This window comes from Chelonoidis abingdonii, chromosome 10, assembly GCF_003597395.2.
Source record: "Chelonoidis abingdonii isolate Lonesome George chromosome 10, CheloAbing_2.0, whole genome shotgun sequence".
NCBI lineage: Eukaryota > Metazoa > Chordata > Testudines > Testudinidae > Chelonoidis > Chelonoidis abingdonii.
Genome location: NC_133778.1, coordinates 80,014,822 through 80,037,675, shown reverse-complemented (window position 1 = coordinate 80,037,675; position 22,854 = coordinate 80,014,822). Strand labels below are relative to the sequence as shown.

General features: G+C 54.7%; 1 protein-coding gene across 1 annotated transcript in view; it reads left to right on the top strand.

Annotated features, from left to right (window-relative positions):
- The first annotated feature begins 2,264 nt into the window (after positions 1–2,264).
- LOC116831555 (motor neuron and pancreas homeobox protein 1-like) overlaps positions 2,265–22,854 on the top strand; it is a 59,501-nt gene continuing 38,911 nt past the window's right edge. The window contains exon 1 of the mRNA XM_032791638.1: positions 2,265–2,700. Coding sequence (XP_032647529.1) covers positions 2,265–2,700 — 436 coding nt within the window. The remainder of the gene's footprint in view (positions 2,701–22,854) is intronic.

The following is a 22,854-nucleotide window of genomic DNA, read 5'->3' as shown; positions in this document are numbered from 1 at the left end:
GAGGCTGCCTGCCTGGGAGCAGGAACTGTCATTGATTCCAGGCGAACTGGGCCAGTGGCTGCCTGAATCCCCCTCGCCCCCCGATTTGGGAAAGACGCCGGGCAGGAGTTCTACAAACATCGCGTTCGGTATTAATTTCGCCCTTCTGCAGGGGGTAATTTGGAGCCTGGAGAGACTCCTGCGAGGGAAATAAGCTCAGATCAAAGGTTAAACACCGCCCCCAATCGAAAGTCAACAGGGAGACTAATCTCTGGTCAGATAAAGGCCCGTCTGTGTGGGAAAAGAGACACCCAGGGCCGGGCAGTGCGGGGGGGGGGGGGCATCACTAGAGTCCAGACACCAGCTAATGACACCCCTTTACCCCCAGCAGCTCTCGGGGAAGTATCAAGGCGGGAATTCGGAGCCGGGGAGGGGTGTAGCGGGCAAGCGGAGCCAGGGGGAGGAAAGGACCAGGCCTGTGAACCGGCACTCGGGACGGGTTCTGTCTCACCCTCCTCGTTAGCTGGGAGCGTGACGCCAAGCAAAAGCAAAGGGACCGGCTGTGCTCGGCACTGGCGCAGGAAGGGGTCCCCGCCCGCCGGCTTTCCGTTCACACGGGGTCTGCTCCAGGTTAGGCCAGTCCCGGCGCGAATCGCGTGTAAAGCGGTGCTGCAGGAGTGACTCTAGGCCGCGGTGGGATTAGGGGCGGGGGCGCGTTGTTCCCGGCGCACAGCTCCCAGGGCCCAGCCGAGGCACCGGCACCGAACCGATTTCGCTCCAGCTCCTGGCCTGGAAGCAGCGTGTGGTCCGTGCCCAGGGAATGGGCTGCGGCTGGTGCCACAAGAGGTGGATCAGCCCCCTCCCCCGACACGCACAGACCCCTCCCTAGTGCTGCTGCTGGGGAGGGGCGGAGATGCGCCCCCAAGACCCCGCTGGCGAGTCATTGCTGGTGACCTGAGACGGGCGGGGCTGGACCTGGCTTCAGGCTCCTTCTCCAGCCCGAACGGTTCGTGCCCAACCCAGAGCCAGCGGCCCCAGGCTTCCGACGGGTCCGGCCCCAGTTCGGAAACGCACCTGGTGGGGAACTGGGACCCAAGCCGAGACAGACCCGCCCCTCCCGGCCGGGCAGGAGGCGGGAGGCTGCCTGGCCCGGGTGGTAACAGGGCCAAATCAAAGAACGCATGGGACGCAGCGCCCCCCAGCCGGGGCCCTCGGCAGCGGGCAGGACTCGGGGGACACAGCAGCTGAGCTGCCCCAAGCCACCTAGATCGCTTCGTCGGCTGGGCACGGCGCGGGGCGGGGGCATGAGGGGCTGGGCGCGGGGCAGGGGGACTTTTACACCTAGCGGCATATCTTGGGTCGCTTTTTGCCATGCAATTCAGAGCTAAGGAGCCCCCCTCCCCCAGCAATAGTAACAATTAATTAAGCGCCCTCCAGTTACTGGCGAGTCCGTTACTCGGATCTGGCCGGTTCCCGTTGGCCGCTTGGGTGTTTAAATTCGTGTTGAAATTTCATCGCGATTCGGATTGAAAATTCACGAAATTCGTTTTGTGTTTGAGGTTCCCCGTGTCCTGCTGGTTCCCGACTCTCCACCAGCCAAAGGCACCGCCCCCACCCCCCCGGGGCCCTGCAGTCCTGCGGATCTGGGCATTGCGGGGCCGGGGGCAAGCCCAAGCCCCCCCGCTCCCCTTGGTCTCCCAGCCTCGCCCCCCGGATCCCACCTCTTCCAAACTGGAGTCTGGCTCTGATCCGACCCGCAAAGAGGGAGTCGCTCGTGCATTAGGGAGGAGCCCAAAGTCTGGGGGCAGACGCGGGGGGGACAGGGGCAGTGAGATCCCGGGAGCAAAGGGGCAAGTGGGGGGGCGATGAATCCGAAGCACCCGGGGGGAGGCTGTCCAGAGGCGGGGGAGGGGGAAGGAGCCAGAGCAGGAGCAGGAGGGGGAGGAGAGAGGGAGGTGACTGCAAAGAAGCCACCAGCCGCTCCAGCGGCGAAACTTTCCAGCACCCGGGCCCCCATCCCAGCGGAGCCGCTGCAGGTGCGCTCCGGAGGGGGTGAAGGCGCCCTGGGGCCGGGAGCTCTGGTGAAGGGACCCGGGCGCCCCCCTGGAGAAGAGGCGGGGCTTGCCCTGGGAGGAGGCTGCGGACTGTCCCGGGAGGAGTGAAGCCGCCGCGGGGAGCTCCTGCCTCCGGGGGAGCAGCGAGTGTGCGGGACGTGGGTGGCCGAGGGCCCCCCGCGTCTCTCCCGAGGGCGGCGGGTCCGCAGGGGGCCGGGCCGTGCAGCCCCCATGGAGAAGTCCAAGAACTTTCGGATCGACGCCCTCCTGGCTGAGGAGCCCCCCCGGCCCGTGTCGAGCTCCTCCCCGCAAGGACTGAGCCCCGAGAGCTCGGCGGGGAGCCCCGGATCCTGTGCCCGCACCGAGACGCCCTCTCCCCGTGCGCCCCAGGGCGCGGCCCCCCTGCCTGCCCCGGGATTCATCCCCAAGCCCGGCTTGCTGCATCTGCCCCCTCCCGGACTGAGCGCCCTGCCGGCCATGTACCCGCCCCCCCTGTACTCGATCGGGGCACTGGGGGGGCAGCACCCGACTTTCCCTTATCCCGGCTTCGCCCACCTGCCTCAGCCCTGCCCGGAGCACCTGAAGGCCGCGGCAGCGGCTGGATCGTTCCCGCTGGAGCACTGGATCCGCGCTGGAATGATGGTCCCCCGGCTCTCGGACTTCCACGGTGAGTAGCAGCTCTCAAGGGAGCAAACTCCGGGGGACTCCTCCCCAGGCCGGAGGCCGGATCCCCTTGGGAAAGAACCCCCCTCTCGTGCGTCTGCTCCGGGCTCCCCTGCTCGCTCCCGCTGCGGGGCAGAGGCCGGGAGCAGGCGGGTCAAGGGAGGGTGTTTAGACACCTAGAAACAGGCCGGAGGAGGAGGTGGGAAGCGGGGAATCCCACGTGGGGAAACCAGCATAAAACCCGGCCACCGCCAGCCGCGCTGCCCAGGGCGCGGGGGAACTGTCTCTCTCGTTGTCCGCTGATATCCGAGGGGTCCCGGGCGCCCAGCGCTGCTCCGAGCCGGTGCCAGGGCCCAGAAATACCGGGAACTTGGAGAGTTTGGGGAGCCGGATGCGCTGGAGGGGTGGGTTCGGCGGTTCCCCGTGGGGTGTTGCTTCCAGGGGGGCCCTGGGGACGCGATGGGGGTGCCAGGCATCAGCGTGTCTAGGGTGCACGTGCGCTTTGCGCACCGGGGTCCCGGGGCCTTATCCCCGGAGGCAGGGCTCAGTTTGCGCCTCGGCCTAGAGAAGCGAGCGCGGAAAGCGCGCAGGGCTCCATAGGAGCCGGCGAAGCAGGGTCCGCTCGGAGACAGGCCCGCCCCGCCCGCGCACCCAGAGTCACAGGCAGGTCCCCGGGCACAGGCCCAGACCCTTCGGCCCCAGAGCACTCGAAGGCGGCTGCTGAGGGTCAGGATTTTGCAACATCCGTGTACACGGGCTTTCGGATCACAACAGAGCCTGGAGCGCGGCAGAGGCGCGATCCCGGAGCTCCCTGGCTGCTGCCCGGCGCGGCGGAGGCGGGTGGAGATGGAAAGAAACCGGTGGGTGCGGCCATCTCCACTATCCGGCCCACTCCTCTTGGGGCCAGGGACAAGCTGTCAGCCTCGCCGCGCTCTTCTGCGGGTCCCCGGCGGCTCCAAAGCCGGGCCACACCCACAGGAGCTGGCCCCATAACTACCACCTCCCCCGACCTCGCCTCGCTGTCCTGAGATCCACTGGGCCACAACCCGCAAAGCGCAGCGTTGTGAGCCGGTCCTGCTACTCCCGTCCCTCCTTCTGCCTCCTTCTGCAGGACTAAGTGCGAGAGACTGGGGTGAGGGTGCGGGGATAGATAGATTAGATTGTAAAGATCTGACTGTTTTAGTCTTTCTTTCTATCTATCTATCTATTTGTCCCCATCCACCCCCTCTCTATCTATCTATCCCCCCCCCCACACCCTCTCTCTGTCTAGCGGCAATGATCTCCTAGTCCGGCAGAATGACCGAGCAATGAAGTGTAGACGGACCGAGGGGGTTCAGGGGGCACCAGGCCTCTGTCTTAAGAGCTGCCGCCGGCTCATTTTCAAAGCGTTTGGGGTCCAATAGATTAAACGGAAATTACAACAAATAAACATTAAAATCGCCCTCCGAAAGGAGCAAGCAGCAGAAGCTAGGCCTGGAAGGACAGGGAGGCACACACAAGCAGACACAGACACAGGCAGACACAGGCAGGCAGGCCTGGAAGGACAGGCAGACACAGACGGACGGACACAGACACCGGCGCGCCGTGGATCGGGGAGGGAAAGGGTCCAAGGTGGGGAAATCTCCCCGCGAGTTGGCGCCTCAGCGGACACTTTTCTCGTGCCGGGGGCGGCGCTTTTCTTGCAATTAACGATTTGTCCCGGTGCCCCGGCAGCCGCGGGGACCCGCCCTGCGGGCCCGGGCTCCCGGTCACCGCCTCAGCCAGGAAAATGGAGCCCCGGAGGGTCAAAATCCGCCCAGGGCGGCGCTGGAATCCGCAACCAAACCTGGCCGGGACCTTCTGGCAGAACCGCCCGGAAACCCTCCGGCCACAACCCGCTCCTGGGCCCGGTCGCTCCGATTCCAGCAGGGCGAGGGTCCTTGGGGGCAGGAGCGGGGCCAGCTTTGCAACCCAAGATCGAAAGAGGATTTTTCTGCAATTCCCCATTTTCCGTCGCTCCCTCGGTCCGTCTCCTGGGCCAGGCAGCGCCCGGCGATATGCCCCTTTCCGGGACCCCCTGCCCGGCAGTTCTGTGCCCCCCAGGGGAAGCGAAATTCCGCCTAATCAAAGTATTTACCCCCGGTCTGACATGCCGGGTTTCTGCGTAAAGACTGAAACGACCGCCGGGGTGGGGTTGCGAAGACCTCCCCGCTCTTTGCTCCCGGGGGTGGTCCTGCTGGTCGAACACAAGGCAGGAGCGGAAAGAGACTCGCGAGGCTCCCCGCACGGGACATTTCGATCCCTGCATTACTGCGCAGTAAAAGCGTCCTGCCTCGCTCGGACCCCGCATTGGCTTCAGCAACTGCTCCCGCCAGGCTCCGGGACCCAAAGGCCTGACTTTAGTTTGTAATTAAAGCAAAGCTTTTCAGGAGGCAGCGGCGGGAAATTAGGGGGTTTCCGCTCCCCCAAAACCTCACCTACCGGGAACCCACTTTCCAGCCTCGCTCCCCAGCCGGTCCCCGGCCGGGTCAACAGACCGCAGCTCCCCAAACTTGAACCGAACTCTTAATGACCTCGGTCTCCCCCCCCTCCCCGCGTCTATTCACAGCTTGCCCATTCCTTCCCTTGCTCCGGGTCGCCCTGTGAACGAGCCGGCCGCCTCGGGGTTATTCGGTGCGCGGGTCTCTCTGCCACTCCCTGGCGCAGCCAAATCTCAGGTTTCCCGGGAATCGGGGCAGGTCGTGGCGCCCGGGCTTAGGAGTGAGGGGCAGGGGGAGCAGCTCCCAGTGGGTTCCCCCCAGCTCTCGCGATCTGCCCCCACCGCGGCCGGGGGTCTGCAGGGCCAGCACCGACCCCCCAGCGGAGGAGGGAAGGGGCTGTTTGTCCGCAGTGTGGTTGAGTCCTGGGCTCCCTGCCTGGAGCCAGCCTGAGCCTGCGGGAAAACGTCCGCCCCGCCCGTCTCTAGCACCCCGCAGAGAGGCCCAGCCCACCGCAGCGCATCTGGGGCCGTTCACACTGAGAGCCACCTGGGGCGGGGGTCCGCTCCCTTTGCTCCCCTCGGGACTAGCGGCGTTCCCAGGGGCCCGATCCGGGCCTCAGAGCAGCGTGTCCCAGTGTTTCTCTCCCGGGGCTGGGTTCCTGGAGCGGGGCGCGGCCCCTGGGAACTGGTGTGAAACGGCTGCAGACCCAGCGCGTCCGGACCCGGAGCAGGAGGGGGAGCAACCCGCCGTGCGGCTCTTCCCCGGGCGGCGCGGGTCTTTCTGCAGCCCGGAGCCTGCTTTCAGTTTCCTCCAGCTGCTGCCTGCAGCTCGGCGGTTCCCGGGGCGGGCGGCGGGTAGTTCTGGGCGGGGGAGACACCTTCCCTGGCCTCCCGGGGCAAGGGGAGAACCCCCTGGGGATCCTCCTGGCTCTGCGCCTTAATCATTAACCTGGCGGCGCAGCGAACAGGGAGCGGGTCCGACCGGTTTCTAGCCGGTGCTAACAACCTCTGGACCCCGGGCCGGCTGGGAAGGTCCTGGGAAACGGGCAGAAAGGGGTGGAGTGGGATTTGTAGACGATGAAAGTGGGGAGGGGGATCCCTGAATGTTTATGCTTTAAACACACTGAGCAGTGACCCTGGCCGGGCTGGGGGGCAGGGATATCAGCCCACAAGCTGCAGACAGGCCAGCAAGGCCGGAGATACCAAGAGCAGAAGGAATCGGGTCCAACCTCTTGTATAAGGCAGGCCAGAGGACTGCGCCGCCCGGCCCCCAAATCCCCAGAGCAGAGCTTTTACCCCAGCCAGTCCTGACTGAAAAATGGCCAGTGATGGGGAATCTCCCCCCCTCCCCGCCCCCACTTGTTCCAAATGTTGGCTGTGTGGCATCAGCCACAAATGAGCCAGTCCCAAGCAGGTAAAATCAATGTTCGGCAGGGCGGGAGGGAGTTTCCTCATGGGGAAGCTGGTTCCTTTGGACCCTGTCCTGCCCCAGCAAGGCTCAAGAGCCTGAGGAGGGCTCAGCCCCATGCCCCGGGGGAGAGAGCAAAAAGAATGTTCCCACCCAGTTTTAGAGACTTTCTGAGATGCAAACCCCCTGGTTCTGGGGGAAATTCGCCCCTGTGCAAAGGGCCAGCACAAGTCCTTGGGCACAGCTGCAGGCTCAGGCCAAAGAGCTGGCGGGTGGGCGGGTGCACACAGGAAAAGCTGCACTGGTCCCGAAATCTAAGGATGCCTGTTCAGTCCCCTAACAGGGGGCACATAGTGGTTTAAATCTCTGAAATCAGTTGAGGTTAATTTGGTCACTTGTCCATTTAAGTTACATTGACACGAGCCAGTTTCAACGGCGACCAGCCTGGGCAGAGGCGTGATGGCCAGGAAGCTTTGTGCTGATTCTCTGCCCGCCGGAGCCGCATAGGGGGCAGGGAAGGGAGGCTGGGAGGAGGGGAGTGGGAATGCACCAGGAGATCTAGGCCTTGCAGAGGGACGCCTGCCCTGTGCACTTGCTGCAAGCCGGGAAGGGAGCTGGTGATGATTGGCAGAGGCTGACAAGGTGGTTGAATTGACAGGCCACCAAGGTGACTTTGGGTGGCTTGGAGGGACCGATGGGGGCCTCAGAGACTAGGCTGGCAATGCTGATCATTAGCTCTGTGTCTATGGAGTCCGTCCCTGGTTCCTAGAGCACCAGGCCCGGTGCTGGCATGTGCCACACATTGGAGAGTTTGTTAGAGGGGCTGGCTCCTCGGGCAAATCGCTCCTTGACTTGTGTGGAGGTTTTGCACAGGGACAGACTGAGGGCTGCAAGGGGACTTTTGCCCTTGGCTCCAATTGGAGCAGGAGCAAGGGGCACTGGCTGACCATGTGCAGAGCACAGACAGAGTCACTTCACCCCATGGCTGGTGGGTCACCCTTGAGGCCTGACTGCAGCTGAGCACGTGAGTCACAGTGAACGAGTCAGAACGCAGCCATTCCTCTTGTACGTTTCTGGGACTGATTCACGAGGGGCAGTTCTTTGTAAAGGGCCCCAGCCAGTGACCCTGGCTCTGCAGACCATTAGCGGCTTGGGAATAGTTCCTACTGGTAACTGGTTACACGAGTCCCACGGTGCTGTGCTGGTCCCGGGCTGTGTGGCTTGCAGAGCTAACCCAGCCAGTGCAAACTGGGGGTGGGCCAGATGAATGGACAGTTTGAATTTCACTTTTGAGGAATGTTTAAACTCAAATGTCACCATTTACATGTTTCTGTGCTAGTGACTCTCCATTTTGTGGATATTTGCAGGGAAAAAAATCAAAATTCAAACAAATATTCACTGGTCATTTGTTCCCCAGTTTGCTCTGCTCTAGCGGTGACAATAACAGAACCAGAATTTGCCTTTGTGTATTTGCAATGACTCCTCCCCACAATGGGTCATTGCAGGCTTTGAAGTCAGGTCCTTCTGAACCAGAAAACAGCCCTCTGCCATTGAAGCTAACAGTGAACATAAAAGTGGCCAGACCGGGTCAGACCAAAGGTCCATCCAACCCAGTGTCCTGTCTGCCGACAGTGGCCAGTGCCAGGTGCCCCAGAGGGACTGAACAGAACAGGGAATGATCAAGTGATCCATCCCCTGTCGCTCATTCCCAGCTTCTGGCACATAGAGGTAGGGACACCATCCTTTCCTAGCCTGGCTAATAGCCATTGATGGACCTGTCCTCCAGGAACTTCTCTAGCTCTTTTTTGAACCATGTTATAGTCTTGGCCTTCACAACATCCTCTGGTGAGGAGTTCGTCAAATTGACAGTGCGCTGTGTGAAGAAACACTTCCTTTTGTTTGTTTTAAACCTGCTGCCTCTTAATTTCATTTGGTGACCCCTAGTTCTTGTGATATGAGAAGGAGTAAATAACACTTCCATATTTACTTTCTTCACACCAGTCATGATTTTATAGACCTCAGTTATATCCTGCCCCCCTTAGTCATCTCATTTCCAAGCTGAAAAGTCCCAGTCTTATTAATCTCTCCTCATATGGCAGCTGTGCCATATCCCTAATCATTTTTGTTGCTCTTTTCTGAACCTTTCCCCATTCCAATATATAACTCCAGTGTAACTCTTTAACATGCCTCAGTAGTAGGCTGTTGTCCTCCAGTGAGCTAGTCAGTCGAGTGGGATGGGTGACATATTAACCAAGACACAAAAGCTTACTCTCAAATAAACGTGTTAGTCTCTAAGGTGCCGGAAGGACTCCTGCTCTTTTCGTGGATGCAGACTAACAAGGCTGCTACTCTCACGCTAGTACTAGAGCTCTGCGGGGCTGGGACCTTATTCTGTCCTGAGTTTTCACTCTAGCTGAGAGGAATATGGATTTACATATCTGTAGCCCACGTCTGCCCTTGCCCTTGTATCTCCCACTGAAGCCAATGGAAATCCTGCTTGTGCAAAGACTGCCGGCATTAGGTCCCAAGTCATTAGAACGAAGCCCGATTCTTTGATGAATTGGCTATTAAAAGCATGGATTTATTATGTAAGTTTCGTGATTTAATAACTTCAGAGCCCATTTAAAAAAACACAGCCAGGCAATCTGGTTAATTAAAAGCCCGGACGGATGAGTAATGGTGTAGAAATGGAGAGTTAAAAGGAAAAGCCCCATTATCTCCCATCTCCTGATATTAAACACCTAATGATCGGGCCCAGAGAGGCAGTGGGGCTGTTCTCTGGGGATAGGCACCTTCCTATGGGACGTTGCCTCTCTCCTCCCCATGCAGAAGTGGGGTGGGGTTGGAGGGAGACAGATACATTTACAGCTTGTACTTGGTGTTGCATTTACAAAGCATCAGGTGTTGACTGGCTGCATTTTCATACTTCATGGGGCTAAATATGAATATATTCACTCACGGGTGGAATTCGGCCCTTTGCCGAAGGCTGGCCTGAGAGTGAGACGCCCCTTGAGCCTCAGGGACCAAAGCGGGGCTGTGGAGTGTCTCAGTCTTGGGGCAGCCTTTGCTAAAGGGCTGAATTTCTCTCTGTCACGGAGTCACCAGGCGATGCTCTGGAACTGCTCCCCACTAAGCCAGTCAGGACTTTGGGGAGCCTCCTCTCCCTTGGAGCAGACTTGTTCAGGGCAAGAAGCTCACACGTCTTCACCTCCTGGGTCTCTCCTTGGCTTCAGCACCCTCTGCCCCTCCGTGGGCTTACCTACAGCAGAAGCGCCCACAGTCGGGGTACTGGGACAGCAACAGGTTCTGCTACCCCCACTTTACGTTCAGACGTGACTCTCAGCCCAGGCAAAAAACAGGAGGTTTATTAGATGACGAGACACACGGAGTTCTAAAACAGAAGCTCTGATAGAATTACAAAGCGAACAGACCCTCGGCGGCGTCCATTCTGGGGGCAGTGGCCGACCCTCAGGTGTGCACTTCATCCTTATCCCCGTAGTATCAGATCTAACCTCCCTCCAGCCCCTCTCCTCTCGCTCAGTCATTCCCGGGCCAGCGAGGTCACTGACCCTTGTCTCCACAATTTCATGCGGCACCTTTGCAGAGGAGGCCCGGGCCATACAGTGCTAGGAGGCAGAGTGCCCAGGCAGTTAGGGGACTGGCCCCTTCCTCTGTAGCATCACACACCCTATCCACCACCAAGATACTTAAAACTGCCTAGGGGACATGAGGCACTCAACACAGTATTCAGAGCAAAATATATGAAGGACAGTCCCAGTTCGTCACACTCTGCTTCTAATCACATTACTGGGCTAATCTGAACACCTGCAAGCTCCAAGGCCATAGCATGTGCCGTCTGCTTTCGTCTGTTATTAACTCTCCTGTGTGCCTGGAAGAACTGGACTCCAAAATCAGCAGGACCGCTTGTCTCTAACGTCATTGCATTGCCGACCCCCTTTCTGACAGCAAACTAATACTCCACGCCCCAGGAAGGGGACCGAGGTTGTCCTGGGCAGGGGGGTCAAAGCTGAGCCCAGGGTTCTGCCCTGGGTGGGGGGCATGTAACTTAGCCCTTGGTGGGGCCTTGGGCTTCAGACTGTGGGGCCCAGGCCAAACCAAGCTTTAGCGACCCATTAAAATGGGGCCCCGACCCACAGTTTGAGACCTCCTGGGCACTTAGGTGCCCATGGCATGCCATAGGGACATCTATTGTCCAGAGACAACCGGCAAGCGATGGCAAATTCCAGGTCAAGGCACATGCCAATCAGCCCGCAAAAAGACGTCGCTTTACTCCACGATCGCTGAACTGACGTCAGAGGGCTGGCCCAGTGCTGCGTTTATTCTACACTGGCCTGAGACGGGAAACTAACAAGGCCCAAGCTCCAGCATCGCAAAGAAGCCCCCAGCAGAATGGATGGCCCAGTGAACTGCACATGGGAGTAAGTCAACAAGCACATGGCAAGGGGGTCCAGTGACATAGCGTACTTTGATTTCCAGAGTCTTTGACAGGGTCTTCACACAGGCTCTTATGTAAATTAAGTTGTCATGGCTAAGAGGGAAGATCATTCAGGATTGAGACAGGTAAAAGACAGGGCAACAGAAGGTAGGAATAATGGTAATTCTCAGAGAATGGAGAGGGAACTAGTGGTGTTCCCAAGCGTCAGTCTAGACCCATCCTATTGAACATTAAGCATAAATGATCCAGAGGAAAGGGTAAACAGTAGTAGGTGGCAAAGGCAGATGATACTAAACTGCTCAAGATGTTAGACCAAATCAAGTGTGAAGAACTTAAAAAGATCTCACAACTAAGTGATGGGCAAACAAATGGCAAATGAAGTTTAAATGTGGATAAATGTAAGTAAAGCACATTTGGAAAAACTAACCCCAATCTATACATACAACTGTATGTGGGCTAATTTAGCTACAAGAGTCAGGAAGAGATCTTGGAGTTCAGGGTGATAGTTCGCTGAAGACGTCACGCAGTGTGCAGAGTGTGGTCAAAAAAGCAAGCAGGTGATTTAGGCATTCATTAAAAAGGATAGAGATGAGACGGAGAATATCTTATTTGCCCTTATATAAAATCCATGGTACGCCACATTCGAATACTGCATACAGATGGTGGCCCTCATCTCAAAAAAGATATACTGGCATTAGAAAAAGTACGAGAAGAGGCAACTAAAAATGATTAGAGGTTTGGAACAGGTCCCATATGAAGGACAAGATTAAAGAAGCTAGGACTCTTTCAGCTTGAGAAGAGGACTAAGGAGGATATAGTATAGAGTATATAAAATCATGAGTGACGTGGAGAAAGTGAATAAGGAAAAGTTATTTACTTGTTCTCATAATATAAGAAGGAGGGGCCACCACATGAAATTAATGGGCAGCAGGTTTAAAACAAATAAAAGGAAGTTCTTCTTCCCACAGCGCACAGTCACCCTGTGGAACTCCTTACCTGAGGAGGTTGTGAAGGCTGGACTATAACAGGGTTTACAAGAGAACTGGATAAATTCATGGTGGTTAAGTCCATTAATGGCTATTAGCCAGGATGGGTAAGGAATGGTGTCTCTGTTTGTCAGAGGATGGAGGTGGATGGCAGGAGAGAGATCATTTGATCATTGCCTGTTAGGTTCACTCCCTCTGGGGCACCTGGCATTGGCCACTGTCGACAACAGGATACTGGGCTGGATGGACCTTTCATCTGACCCAGTCTGGCCATTCTTATGTTCTTATTTGAGAACTGAAGTGATTGTAAGATCGGCCCATAATTGTAGCAGGTCCCAATGGTAGTGGACACTGGATCAAGACAGCGATAGAGAACCGCAGAGAGGCCACCAAAGCTGCTGAAACAGGAATAACGGACAACTGCAGCTCCCGACTGGCAAGTGTGCCAGCAGGATGCAGCCAGAAGGGGCAACGTCTTGCCACCGTAAATGGTATCTTCATGGGACAGCTGAGACTGGAGTAACGAGCAAAGGGACCGGTCTGAACTGGGTCCTAAGCAATGTCCTGGGGCCAGACCCTGAAGCCCTTCATTGTACTGGGGCAAAGTGTACCGGAGTCAATGGGAGTCTGGTCCGAGTGCAGGCAGAGTTAGGGTGGGAGTCTGGTCCAGGAACTGGCTGCTGTGTGTCCTTCAGCTGAGTCACTCCATGGCAGGGGCACAGTGTCATTGCCGTAAGTTCAGCATCCTAGGGGGAAGAACAGCATCACAAATTAACCCTCTGACGCTGGCGGTCAGGAAAGAGGATTAAAAACATCTAAGGAAGCTGGTTAGAAAGAATGAACCCAGGAGCCTCATGTTCAAATTCTGACACTCACCATGAAGGCTACTGTTGCAGCAGGAGGTACTGGAGCCCCAGAAGCCATGTGCACCCGAGATGCAGGGAGGAGAAACGACCACTGTGACTAAAGCACAAAATGAAGGGATTGCTGGAGCCGTGGCCCTCAGCCCACAGAAAAGAGCCCGAGCTGGGACCAGTCAAACGAGTGCTGGCAATTAGGGGAATGATAGAATCTGAAGAGCAAATCGCCAAAGACAGAAAAACAAATACATTCTGTGGGGAGAGCAGGAGCTGGAAGCTGGCGAGGGTCCGGGTCCGTAAGTCCAGCAGGGGGCAAAGGGAGCAGGCAGAGAGGATTAGCATATGGGAGAGAAGCTAAAATGACCCCTTTCTATCAGTCTCCACCACAGAAGAGTTGGGGAAAATACCTCCTCTCTCTGGGTCAGAGAGGTGAGGGGAGTCGAGACAGAAGGGTTGAAAGAGGAAAGCCGGGAACATCATGATAATTCTCTGCAGCATGTCACCAGGACTGATTGGTCCATCCCAGAGCTTTAACTTCAGTGCAGTTATTCTGGCTGACGCCTGTGTAAATCAGGAGACAAATCAGGCTCACTCTTTATACACAAAATGCATAATTAACCCATGGAACTCATTGCCACACGATACGGAGACCAAGATCTGTGCAGGATTTTGAAAAGCCCACAGAGATATGAAAAAGCTACAGGTACATTAGGCACAAGAAGCATGTGAGGGCTATAAACACTCCTGCTACAGGGCTTCAGCCAATCTCTAGTGACCGGGGTTAGGAACAAATTTCCCCTGTCGGTAGATTATTCTAGCTAAAGGGTTCCTTGCACCTTCCTCTGACGCAGCTAGCACAGGACACTGTCACATACAGGATACCAGGCTAGATGGACTCCTGGGCTGACCCAGTCTGGCAACCTGTATGCTCCAATGTTCAGTGGCTCCTTGCTCCCTAGGATGGCTGCCACTCTGGTGCAGGAGGGCCTTACACCGGTGTGATTTGGGGAAGGGTGCAGCGGGGAGCTCAGGTGGATGCCCCCCCAAGTACTACCCTGTCACTGCAGCCCTTGCCTCCGCTCCCCAGGCCAGAGCCACGTTTATTGCTGCCCTTGGGCTGCAGAGGCAGCTTCTGCCAGCAAACTGAAAGGAGGTTTGGGGCGATGCAGCCTGGGCTTCGCTGGACCAGCCCTGCCACAGCCACAAAATCCCCACAGCTCCTGAAAATCTTTTGGAAGAGCAAGTTTGCCCTGTCCGAGGTGTAGGTCGTGAGCTCTCTGGGGCAGGGCCTGTCCCCTTGGGGACTCCTCTGTACGCACCCCGCATGAGAGGGCCCCATCCGTGAATGACTTTCCTGGCTGCTGCCGTAATTAATAACAGGACTAAATTACAGGGGCACCGGAGGGGTTTGGGAGTCAGAGAGCACACACACCACACGCATGTATGCACACAAACACACACACATGTTCACACACAGACACACCACACACGTACGCACACACAGATGCACACACAGACGCATGTACACACACAGACACACAAACATGCATGTACGCACACACAGATTCACACACACCACACACATGTACACACACACACCACATGCATGTATACACACACAGATGCACATGCCACATGCATGTACACACATCATGCACACATGTATGCACACACAGACATGCACACACATGCATGTACACACACACGCATGTACGCACACACAGATACACACATACATGCATGTATGCACATACAGATGCACACACATACATGCATACACATGCACACAGATGCGTGCACACATGCAGACACACTTGCACACAGACACACACCTGTGCACACATGTGACATTGAGATTCCTCTTCTGAATAATTTGTGTGAGCAAAATTCACTGTATCAGGAGAATGTTGCTACCGAGGGAAGGCCTTTATCTGCCCCCCTTTCCCCGGAGTATCTGAGCTCCTCACAGGCTTTGATGGATGTAGTCCCACAACACCCCTGTGGGGCAGGCCAGGGCTATTCCCCCATTGTACAGATGGAGAAGGCGCTCAGACATTAAGGGACTTGCCCATGGTCACCCAGGCATTAGTGGCAGAGCAGAGTCGCAGGCTAGCACCTTCATCGCTGGATCATCCTTCCTCTCAGTAGCATTCACCCTGGTATCCCCTAGTTGTCACTTCCTGGGTGAAACCCACCCTAAGCTTTGCTCTAGCCCTCTGCACAGGTTGACCTTCACTCACTAATGAATATACCATCCCCCACCCAGGGGAGCTGGCTCAATCTCTTTATCCCCATTTCACACATGCGGGAAACTGAGGCCCAGACAGGGGCGGCGACTCTCCCAGGCTCACCCAGAAATCATTTTATCTGAGTGAGAAAACAAACAATCTGCTTCCTCCTTCCCCTCCTGCCTCTCCACAGCCGCCTGGGACCTAGGGCTCAGCGCAAGGCTGAGGGGAGGAATTCTTTTGGGGTTCCCTGAAGTTTTGGCAGAACATCCTGGATTGGCAGCTGCTTCTCAAAGCCAGCCTAGACTGCGTCCAGCCAGGCAGCGTGGAGCAGGAAGGCTCTGACCTCCTGAGCCATCCAAGCTTGGGCACTGGGTTTGGTGTCTGGCCCTGGGACAGCTCAGGGACTCTGTGGGAGGGGGCCTCTCTTCTGCTTTGAGAGCCAGCAGGGATCACGTTGCCTTGCGGCTTCCAGTCGTTGGGTCTGACCCTTCCCAGGGACTGGACCTAGAAGCCTTTGACCACCCAGGCTAGCACGTTTGCTCTGTCGCACACCGAGATAGGAGGGATCCAGTCCAGGTGGGCGTGAGCCGGGGCCCAGCGAAGCCAAACAGGGCAGAGTCTGCCAGGGCTGCGTTTCTCCCCAAGTGTTATGAATTTCTTCGCTGGTGCTGGCTGGGAACCCACTGGCAGGGCCGGAGCTTCCATTGAGGCGAACTAGGCAATCGCCTAGGGAGCCAGGATTTTCGGGGGGCGGCATTTTGCTGGGGGGGGGAGCAGGCGGCTCTGATGGAGCTGCCGCAGGCATGCCTGTGGATGGTCCATTGGTCCCGCGCGGCTCCGGTGGACCTCCCACGGGCACGGCTGCAGCAGCTCCACCGGAGCAGCGGACCAACGGATCCTCTGCAGAAATGGCTGCGGCAGCTCCACTGGAGCTGCGGGAGCGGCGCACGGGGCAGCAAAATGGCCATGTACCTAGGGCGCGAAAAACTCTAGCGCAGGTCCTGCCTGCTGGGCTGCGCCGATGGGCCATGCATGAAGGGGCGGATGGCGCAGGAAGCCGGTGTGTGTTCAGATTCCCGGGGGAGGCTCTGATTTCTGTGCCCCCTGCCAGCAGTAGGGAAGTGCCGTGCAGGCTGTTGAGGCCCTATGCAGAGAGCTGCCAAGCTGGAGATTTATGGGCATTGAAAGACTTGATATATATCACTGGACGGGCGAGCGTGTGAAAGCTCTTTGCAAGAGTGAATCATTCTCGGCTTTCCCACCGGGGCCACCTGTGCCTGGCTGGAGTCAAGGAGACCTTGGACAGGAGAGAGGCAGGGCCTCCGGCTCTGCCCGCTGAGCTCCTGCAAAGGGAGTGGCTGGGAAGGCACAGGGCTGTCACACTCCTGTGGCGGGGGGGCAGGGGTGTCGTTCTAGGGTCAGAGCCCCCTCCCACAGCTTATAGAAATCCAGGCTTCTTAGCGGTGGGCTAGGCCCCTCCTGCTCCACCAGTGGGGTGATGGGGTAAACAGACAGGGGGTTCCCAGGGCAAGGATCATGCACTGGACTCAGATCAGCCACCCGCTCCTGGGTGACCCTGGGAAAGTCCCTTGGCCTTGCTGGTCTCCAGGTCCCCAGCTGTGCAGTGGGGACACTGACCCAGCCTCCCTGCGTCTGTCGTGTTCTCCTACATGCTGGACTCTGGTCTTGGTCAGCGCCAAGTTCTGCCTGCCCAGGCCAATGCAGCACCAGCGCCCAGCGCTCCCCCTGGTTTGGATTTAAGCCAGATCCTGGCAGTTAATGCTCGCTGGCCTGTCCCTTTTACAGCTTGGAAGTGGGCGTGATGCTCACCCGTCTGTGGCACTTCAGCCCTGTTGTGGTTTAAACCCCGGGAGCTGGGGACAGTGACTCCTTTTCAGCTCTGCGGGTCAGAGACACGAGTGCCCTGGGGCAGCTTCCGGCTCACATAGGCAGCCCAATGCTCTATCATTTCTGAGAGCTAGCTCCCAGCGGGTACCCCAGTGTGATGGTGAGCAGGAGGAGGCAGGGCTAGGAGAGGTCAGGGCACTGTGGATGCCAGGCCAGGAGGCTGGGGCACTGGGGAACACTGGTCTTGTCAAACAAACCCTATTTCATCTTTTGCGCTTACAGGTTTGGATGATTAAGGTGACTGCGTAGACGTAACAGACAGAGGCTTCTGTATGGTGTTTGTCTCAGTACCCTCACAAATCAGCACTATCACAAATCAAGAACGAAGTGGGTGACTGACAGATCTCTAAAGTAGTTGTGACTGGGGAATCCTCATTGAACGGGGGTGTTTCTCGTGAGGTTCTGCAGGGGTCAGGTCTAAGTCTGATGTTGGCACCAGTGATCTGGAAGAAAATATCAAATCACTGCAGATGACACGCCGAGCAGTGGAGTGGGAAATGATGCTGAGGACAGGGCAGTGGATTGCTCGGGGTCATGGACTCACAGATTGTGCCCACTCTTGGCCCTGTGCGATCTGTGGGGGGTGCCCCTTCCACTGAGACAGCCCTTCTCGGGGGTCCACTGTCTTTCAGGGTCAGGCCCCTCCACCTCCTGGAGCCGCACCTCTCTGAGCCTCAGCACGTCTGTCTCTGCCGTGGGCCCCCCCAGGGAGTCCCCTCGCTCTGGGCCTCCAGGGCCTCCACCCCCACCAAAGGGGATGATGCCCCCTTGCCCACCCTGTTCTCTAGACCAGAGCAACTCTCAGCCAGCATAAAACAGGAGGGATTATTGAATGCTGAACAAAGCACAGGAAACTCTCTGGGCCTCAGGCCTAGCCTCCCTCAGCCCAGCACATCCCAGTCCCCCTAGGGGGCTCTGCCTGCTCCCCCTGTCCAGCCCCGAAACCCCCTGCTTCCCAGCTGGGCCTCCGATATCCCTGGCCCCAAGCCCCCTTGTCCATTGGCTTCTCTCCAGGTAAACAGGGCCGTAAATGGGGTGGCCTGGGACTCCTCTCCTCTCAGCCCTCCTCTGGCCTCTCTGGATGGAACCGGCTGGTCAGGTCACCTGGGTCCTCTCTTCACAGCCCATTGCCCTCCCACTGGCCAGACCCGGCTGCAACCCCTGAGCTGGGTCTCCAGGTCCCCAGGTCACTGATCACTGGGGTGTCCATCCTCCAGGCCATTGGCCGGGGTCCCAAGTTCCCTCTCCAATCCCCTGTACCAACAAACTCCCTCTCCCCTCCCCTCGTGTGATGGAGTGGGGACTGTCTGTGTGGGGAACGGGAAAGCAGGGGATGTCTTTAGGTGATGGACAGGTGCTCAGGCTGTAACCTGACCCGGCAGGGAGAAGAGATGAGATTGGACTCTCAGAGTAGCATCCTGCCCAGAATGTCACTCCTAGTTATGGCTTCGTACTCTCGGCCCCCACAGCCGGTTATTGTATTGTTGCAGGGGAAATGAAGGAGGCCATAGTTTTAATGAAATTTTCAGCCCCTACAGTGGTCTTGCAGCAGGGAAAACAGAGCTGATGGGAAGGGAAACTGGGTTTGGATAGGAGCCCCAGTCCCTTCCTTTGCAAATAATTTGGAAAGGGAATTAGATCACGCCGTGCCTCAGTTTCCTCTTCTGCAGGGAGATGAGGGGGAGAATAAAAGTCTCAGCCTGCCGTGCCATATTGCAGACCCTTTTCTCATTCTCTCTCTTGCTGTATTTGATTTCCTCTCCAAACCTCTCGCTCTCTCACCTGGAGTTCACAAGCACTAAGCTACCTGGCTGGGGCTTTCTTCCTGGGTTTACATACATGATCCAACTTTAGTTCTGAACAGACGACTGCCAGGCAGGCACAAACTCATCCTCAACAGCAGCACCCTGAAAAGCACCCCCTCACCAACCCAATCTTACAAACAGGGTCAACACTCACCGTTGGAAGCCCGTCACAGCTGTTAGCGTGAGTGAGATCCACTGCAGAGATTCCTGTTCCCACACGACCGAGAAGCTCCCGTGACGTCTCCTCCAGGTGAGTGCTGGGGGGAGGGGAGGGGACGGGAGGAAGGCTACAAGCACGTGTGCCTCCTCACTCCTCTCGTCCCCTTCCCCTTCCTAACCTGCAACCCCCACAGCTGCCTCTGCCTTAGCGTTCTGCCAGCCACGTCTCTGGTTGCCTAGCAGCAAACAGCTGCTGCTTCCTGGAGCTCAGCGCTTTGCTTCTGGGAGCCACCGGCCAGCGCGGGCCATCACGCGCGGGCTGATTCGGGGGAATCGGGCAACAATGCGGCCTAAGGTCGGCCCTGGAGGGAACCTATGCAGGAAGATGGGCTTCCACCTAAACAACAGTGGATCCAGACTGCTGGCACTTAATATTAAAAACTTTGCAGAGCAGTTTTTAACCTAAGAGATGGAGGAAAGCCGACTGCTGCAGAGGAGCACATGGCTCGGACAGAGACTTCTTTTAAGAAGAAGAGTCCCTATTTGATAGAGATTCCTCTAGGTTAGAGTCAGGAGGAGAGGTGGAAGAGGGCAGACCAGATGGAGAAAATGCAGTATAAAAAGAATCTGACACATCAGAGAAAGGCAGACAATAAACAGTGACAAGTTTTTAAGTGCTTGTACACGAATGATAGAAGTCTAAATAATGAGAGGGGTGACTAAGTGCCTTGGGATAGAAGGAGGATTTGATATAACAAGGCTTCACAGAAACCTGATGGACTGGGGACAATCAATGGAAACAATCATCTTCAGGGTACAAACTAGTATCGGAAAGAACAGAAGCAGGTTGTGGCAGGGGTGGGGGATGGTGCTATATGTGAAAGAAAATGTAGAAACAAATGAGTAAAATCTTAAAATGAATCCACATGTTCAAAGAATCTCTGTGATAGTACCATGCTCTAATAAGAATAAACAGTAAGGATATATCATCAACTTACCTGACCAGAAAGTGACAGTGCGATGAAAAGTTAAGGGACATTAGAGAGGTTTCAAATAAAGACTCATAATAGTGGGATTTCAATTATCCCAATATTGGACTGAGCCCCATGCCACCTAGGGGAAAATGCAGAGACAAAATTCTCGATACTTTAAATGACAGCTTCTTGGAGCAGCTGTAACAGGAACCCACAGAGGGAGGAAATTCTGATTTAGCCTGAGTGGAGCGCAGGAGCTGGTCCAAGAAGTAACTATAAACAGGACACTTGGAGAATAAGTGACAACAATATAATACCTTAACATTCCTGTGGTGGAAGAACACTCAGCAGCCCAATGCTGTGGCATTTATTTAAGAAAGGGGAATATGCAAAAATGAGGAGGTTAGAAAACGGAAATTAAAGTACAGTGACTAGAGTGAAATCCCTGCAAGCTGCATGGACAACTTTCAAAGACACCCATAATAGAGGCCGACTTAAATGTATATCCCAAATTAAGAAATCATAGTAAATACATATGACAAAAGAACCACTGTGGTTTAGCAACCATGTAAAAGAAGCAGTGAGATTTTTTATCAAAAGGCATCTTTTAAAAGTGAAAGTCACTCCTAGTGGACACAGACAAATATATAACAGGCCATCAGGAAGTTTTAGACTAAATTAGATGAAGGTTTCTAACCATCAGAGCAGTGAAGTTCTGGAAACAGCCTTCCTAAGATGAGCAGTGGGGGCAAAAGAATATCTGGCTTCAGCTAAGCTTGATACGGTTTATGGAGCGGATGGTAATGCGATAGCCTAATTTTGGCATAATTGGGTTCTTTGACTATTAGCAGTAAATGTGATGGGACGATAGATGAGGTGGGATCTGAGTTACTACAGAGAAATGCTTTCTGGGTGTCTAGTGGTGAGTTTGCCGCACATGTTTCACGGGTTTAACTGATACACGTATCTGGATCGGGAAGGAATTTTCCTCCAGAGCAGATGGCAGAAGCCTTGAGGGGTTTTTTTGCCTTCTCTGGCAGTGTGGGGCATAGGTCACTTGCTGGAAGATCTCTGCACCTTGAAACTAACCATGATTTGAGGACTTCAGTGGCTCAGCTGCAGGTTTGATAGAGGAAGTGGGTTGGTGAGATTTGTGGCCTGCGTTGTGCAGGAGGTAGACTAATATCATAATGGTTCCCTTCTGACGCTAAAGTCATTAAAGTCTGTTAAAGAGGTAAAGTAGAAAGGAGCATAAACACTGCCAAATTAACGTTAAAATGTAATAAGAAAAGCCAAAAGGAATTTGAACAGCTTAGCCAAAAACTCAAAAAGGTAATACAAAATGTTTTTTTTTTAGTAATCAGAACAGGCAAGCCTGCTAAACCAACAGTGGGGCCCTGGATGATCGAGATACAAAGGAAGCAACTTAAATATGATAAAGTAATTCAGAGAAACTAATGAATTCCTTTGCTTCAAGTCTTTCACAGCTGAGAATGCTAGGAGATTCCAATTCTGAAGCATCCTTTGTAGGTGCACATCATCTCAGGAATTGTCACAGATTGAAGTATCACTCAAGAGGAGGTTTTGCAATTAATTGATAAAATTAACAGTAACAAGTCATCAGGACCAAGATGGCATCACTCCAAGAGCTCTGAAAGAACTAAACGTGAAAATGCGGAACTATTAACTATGGTTTGCACCTGTCCATTAAATGCGGCTTCTGTACCCATGGACTGTAAAATAGCTAATGTAATGCCAATATTTTAAAGGGCTCAGAGGTGATCCAACAATTATCGTTTGGTTAAGTCTAGACGTCAGTATCAGGCAAATTAGTTGAAACAATAGTAAGAATAAAATGTGTCAGACCACATAGAAGAACATAAATTGTTGGGCAAAAGTCAACACAGTTTCTGTAACGGGAATCATGTTTACTAATGCTATAGAATTTCTTTGAAGGGTCAACAAAATGTGGACGAGGGGGATTTCAGAGACATAGTGTACTTAGATTTCTTTCTAGAAAGCTTTTGGACAAGATCCCTGAACAAAGGTTGTTACGTAATTAATTTTTCATGAGATAAGAGGGAAGATCCTTTCATGGTTGACGACTAGTTAAAAGAAGGGAACAAAGGGTGGTCAAGGTGTCCCACTTTGAACTATCTAGGATACGATTGTGGGGGAACTGCACGGATAACAGCCTAACTTATTTACCACGCTTAGATTTAGTAGCTGCCATCTGACAAATAATTTTAAAACAAACATTTATGGGAGAGTTATTTGAACTTTGTTTCCCCCCACATATTTCCCTAGTTTTACATCCCCTTTTCTGATAGGATGTTTTAGACCTGATTCACTCACCACAATTCCTGGTGAGCTGAGATTCAAATAACCTTTGGATCCTTTAAACAGGAAAACGTAAATCAGTTTTTTAAAAGATGAACTTTTAAATTAAAGAACCAAGGTGAAAGTGATACCTCTGTGAGATTAGCATGCAATCTACTCTCACGAGAACAGATTGAAAAAAGAGGAATGTTCTGGGCAAAAACCTTAGTTACGCAAAGAAACACCCAATTTTGATTCTTCCTTTTTACAAAACGTTACAAAAGTAAATAAACATAATCTAATACTATTTTCTTTTCTAAACACTTACAACTTTTAAAAATGTTAGATGGCTGATTCCCTGGACACTTCACTCTGCACAGTAAACTTTTCTGAACAGTCCAACTGACTGATTCCCTCCTCCCTCTTTGAAAACATCTTGTCCTTCTATTGGTATTTTTGGTCAGGTGTCAGGTAAGGCTATGTGAACTTCTTAACCCTTTCAGATAAAAAGAGGAATTACGCCTTAAACTATCTGTTTATGACAAAGAGTAGGTACCAAAATGGTAAATTTTCAGAATGGAAGGGGTAACTAGT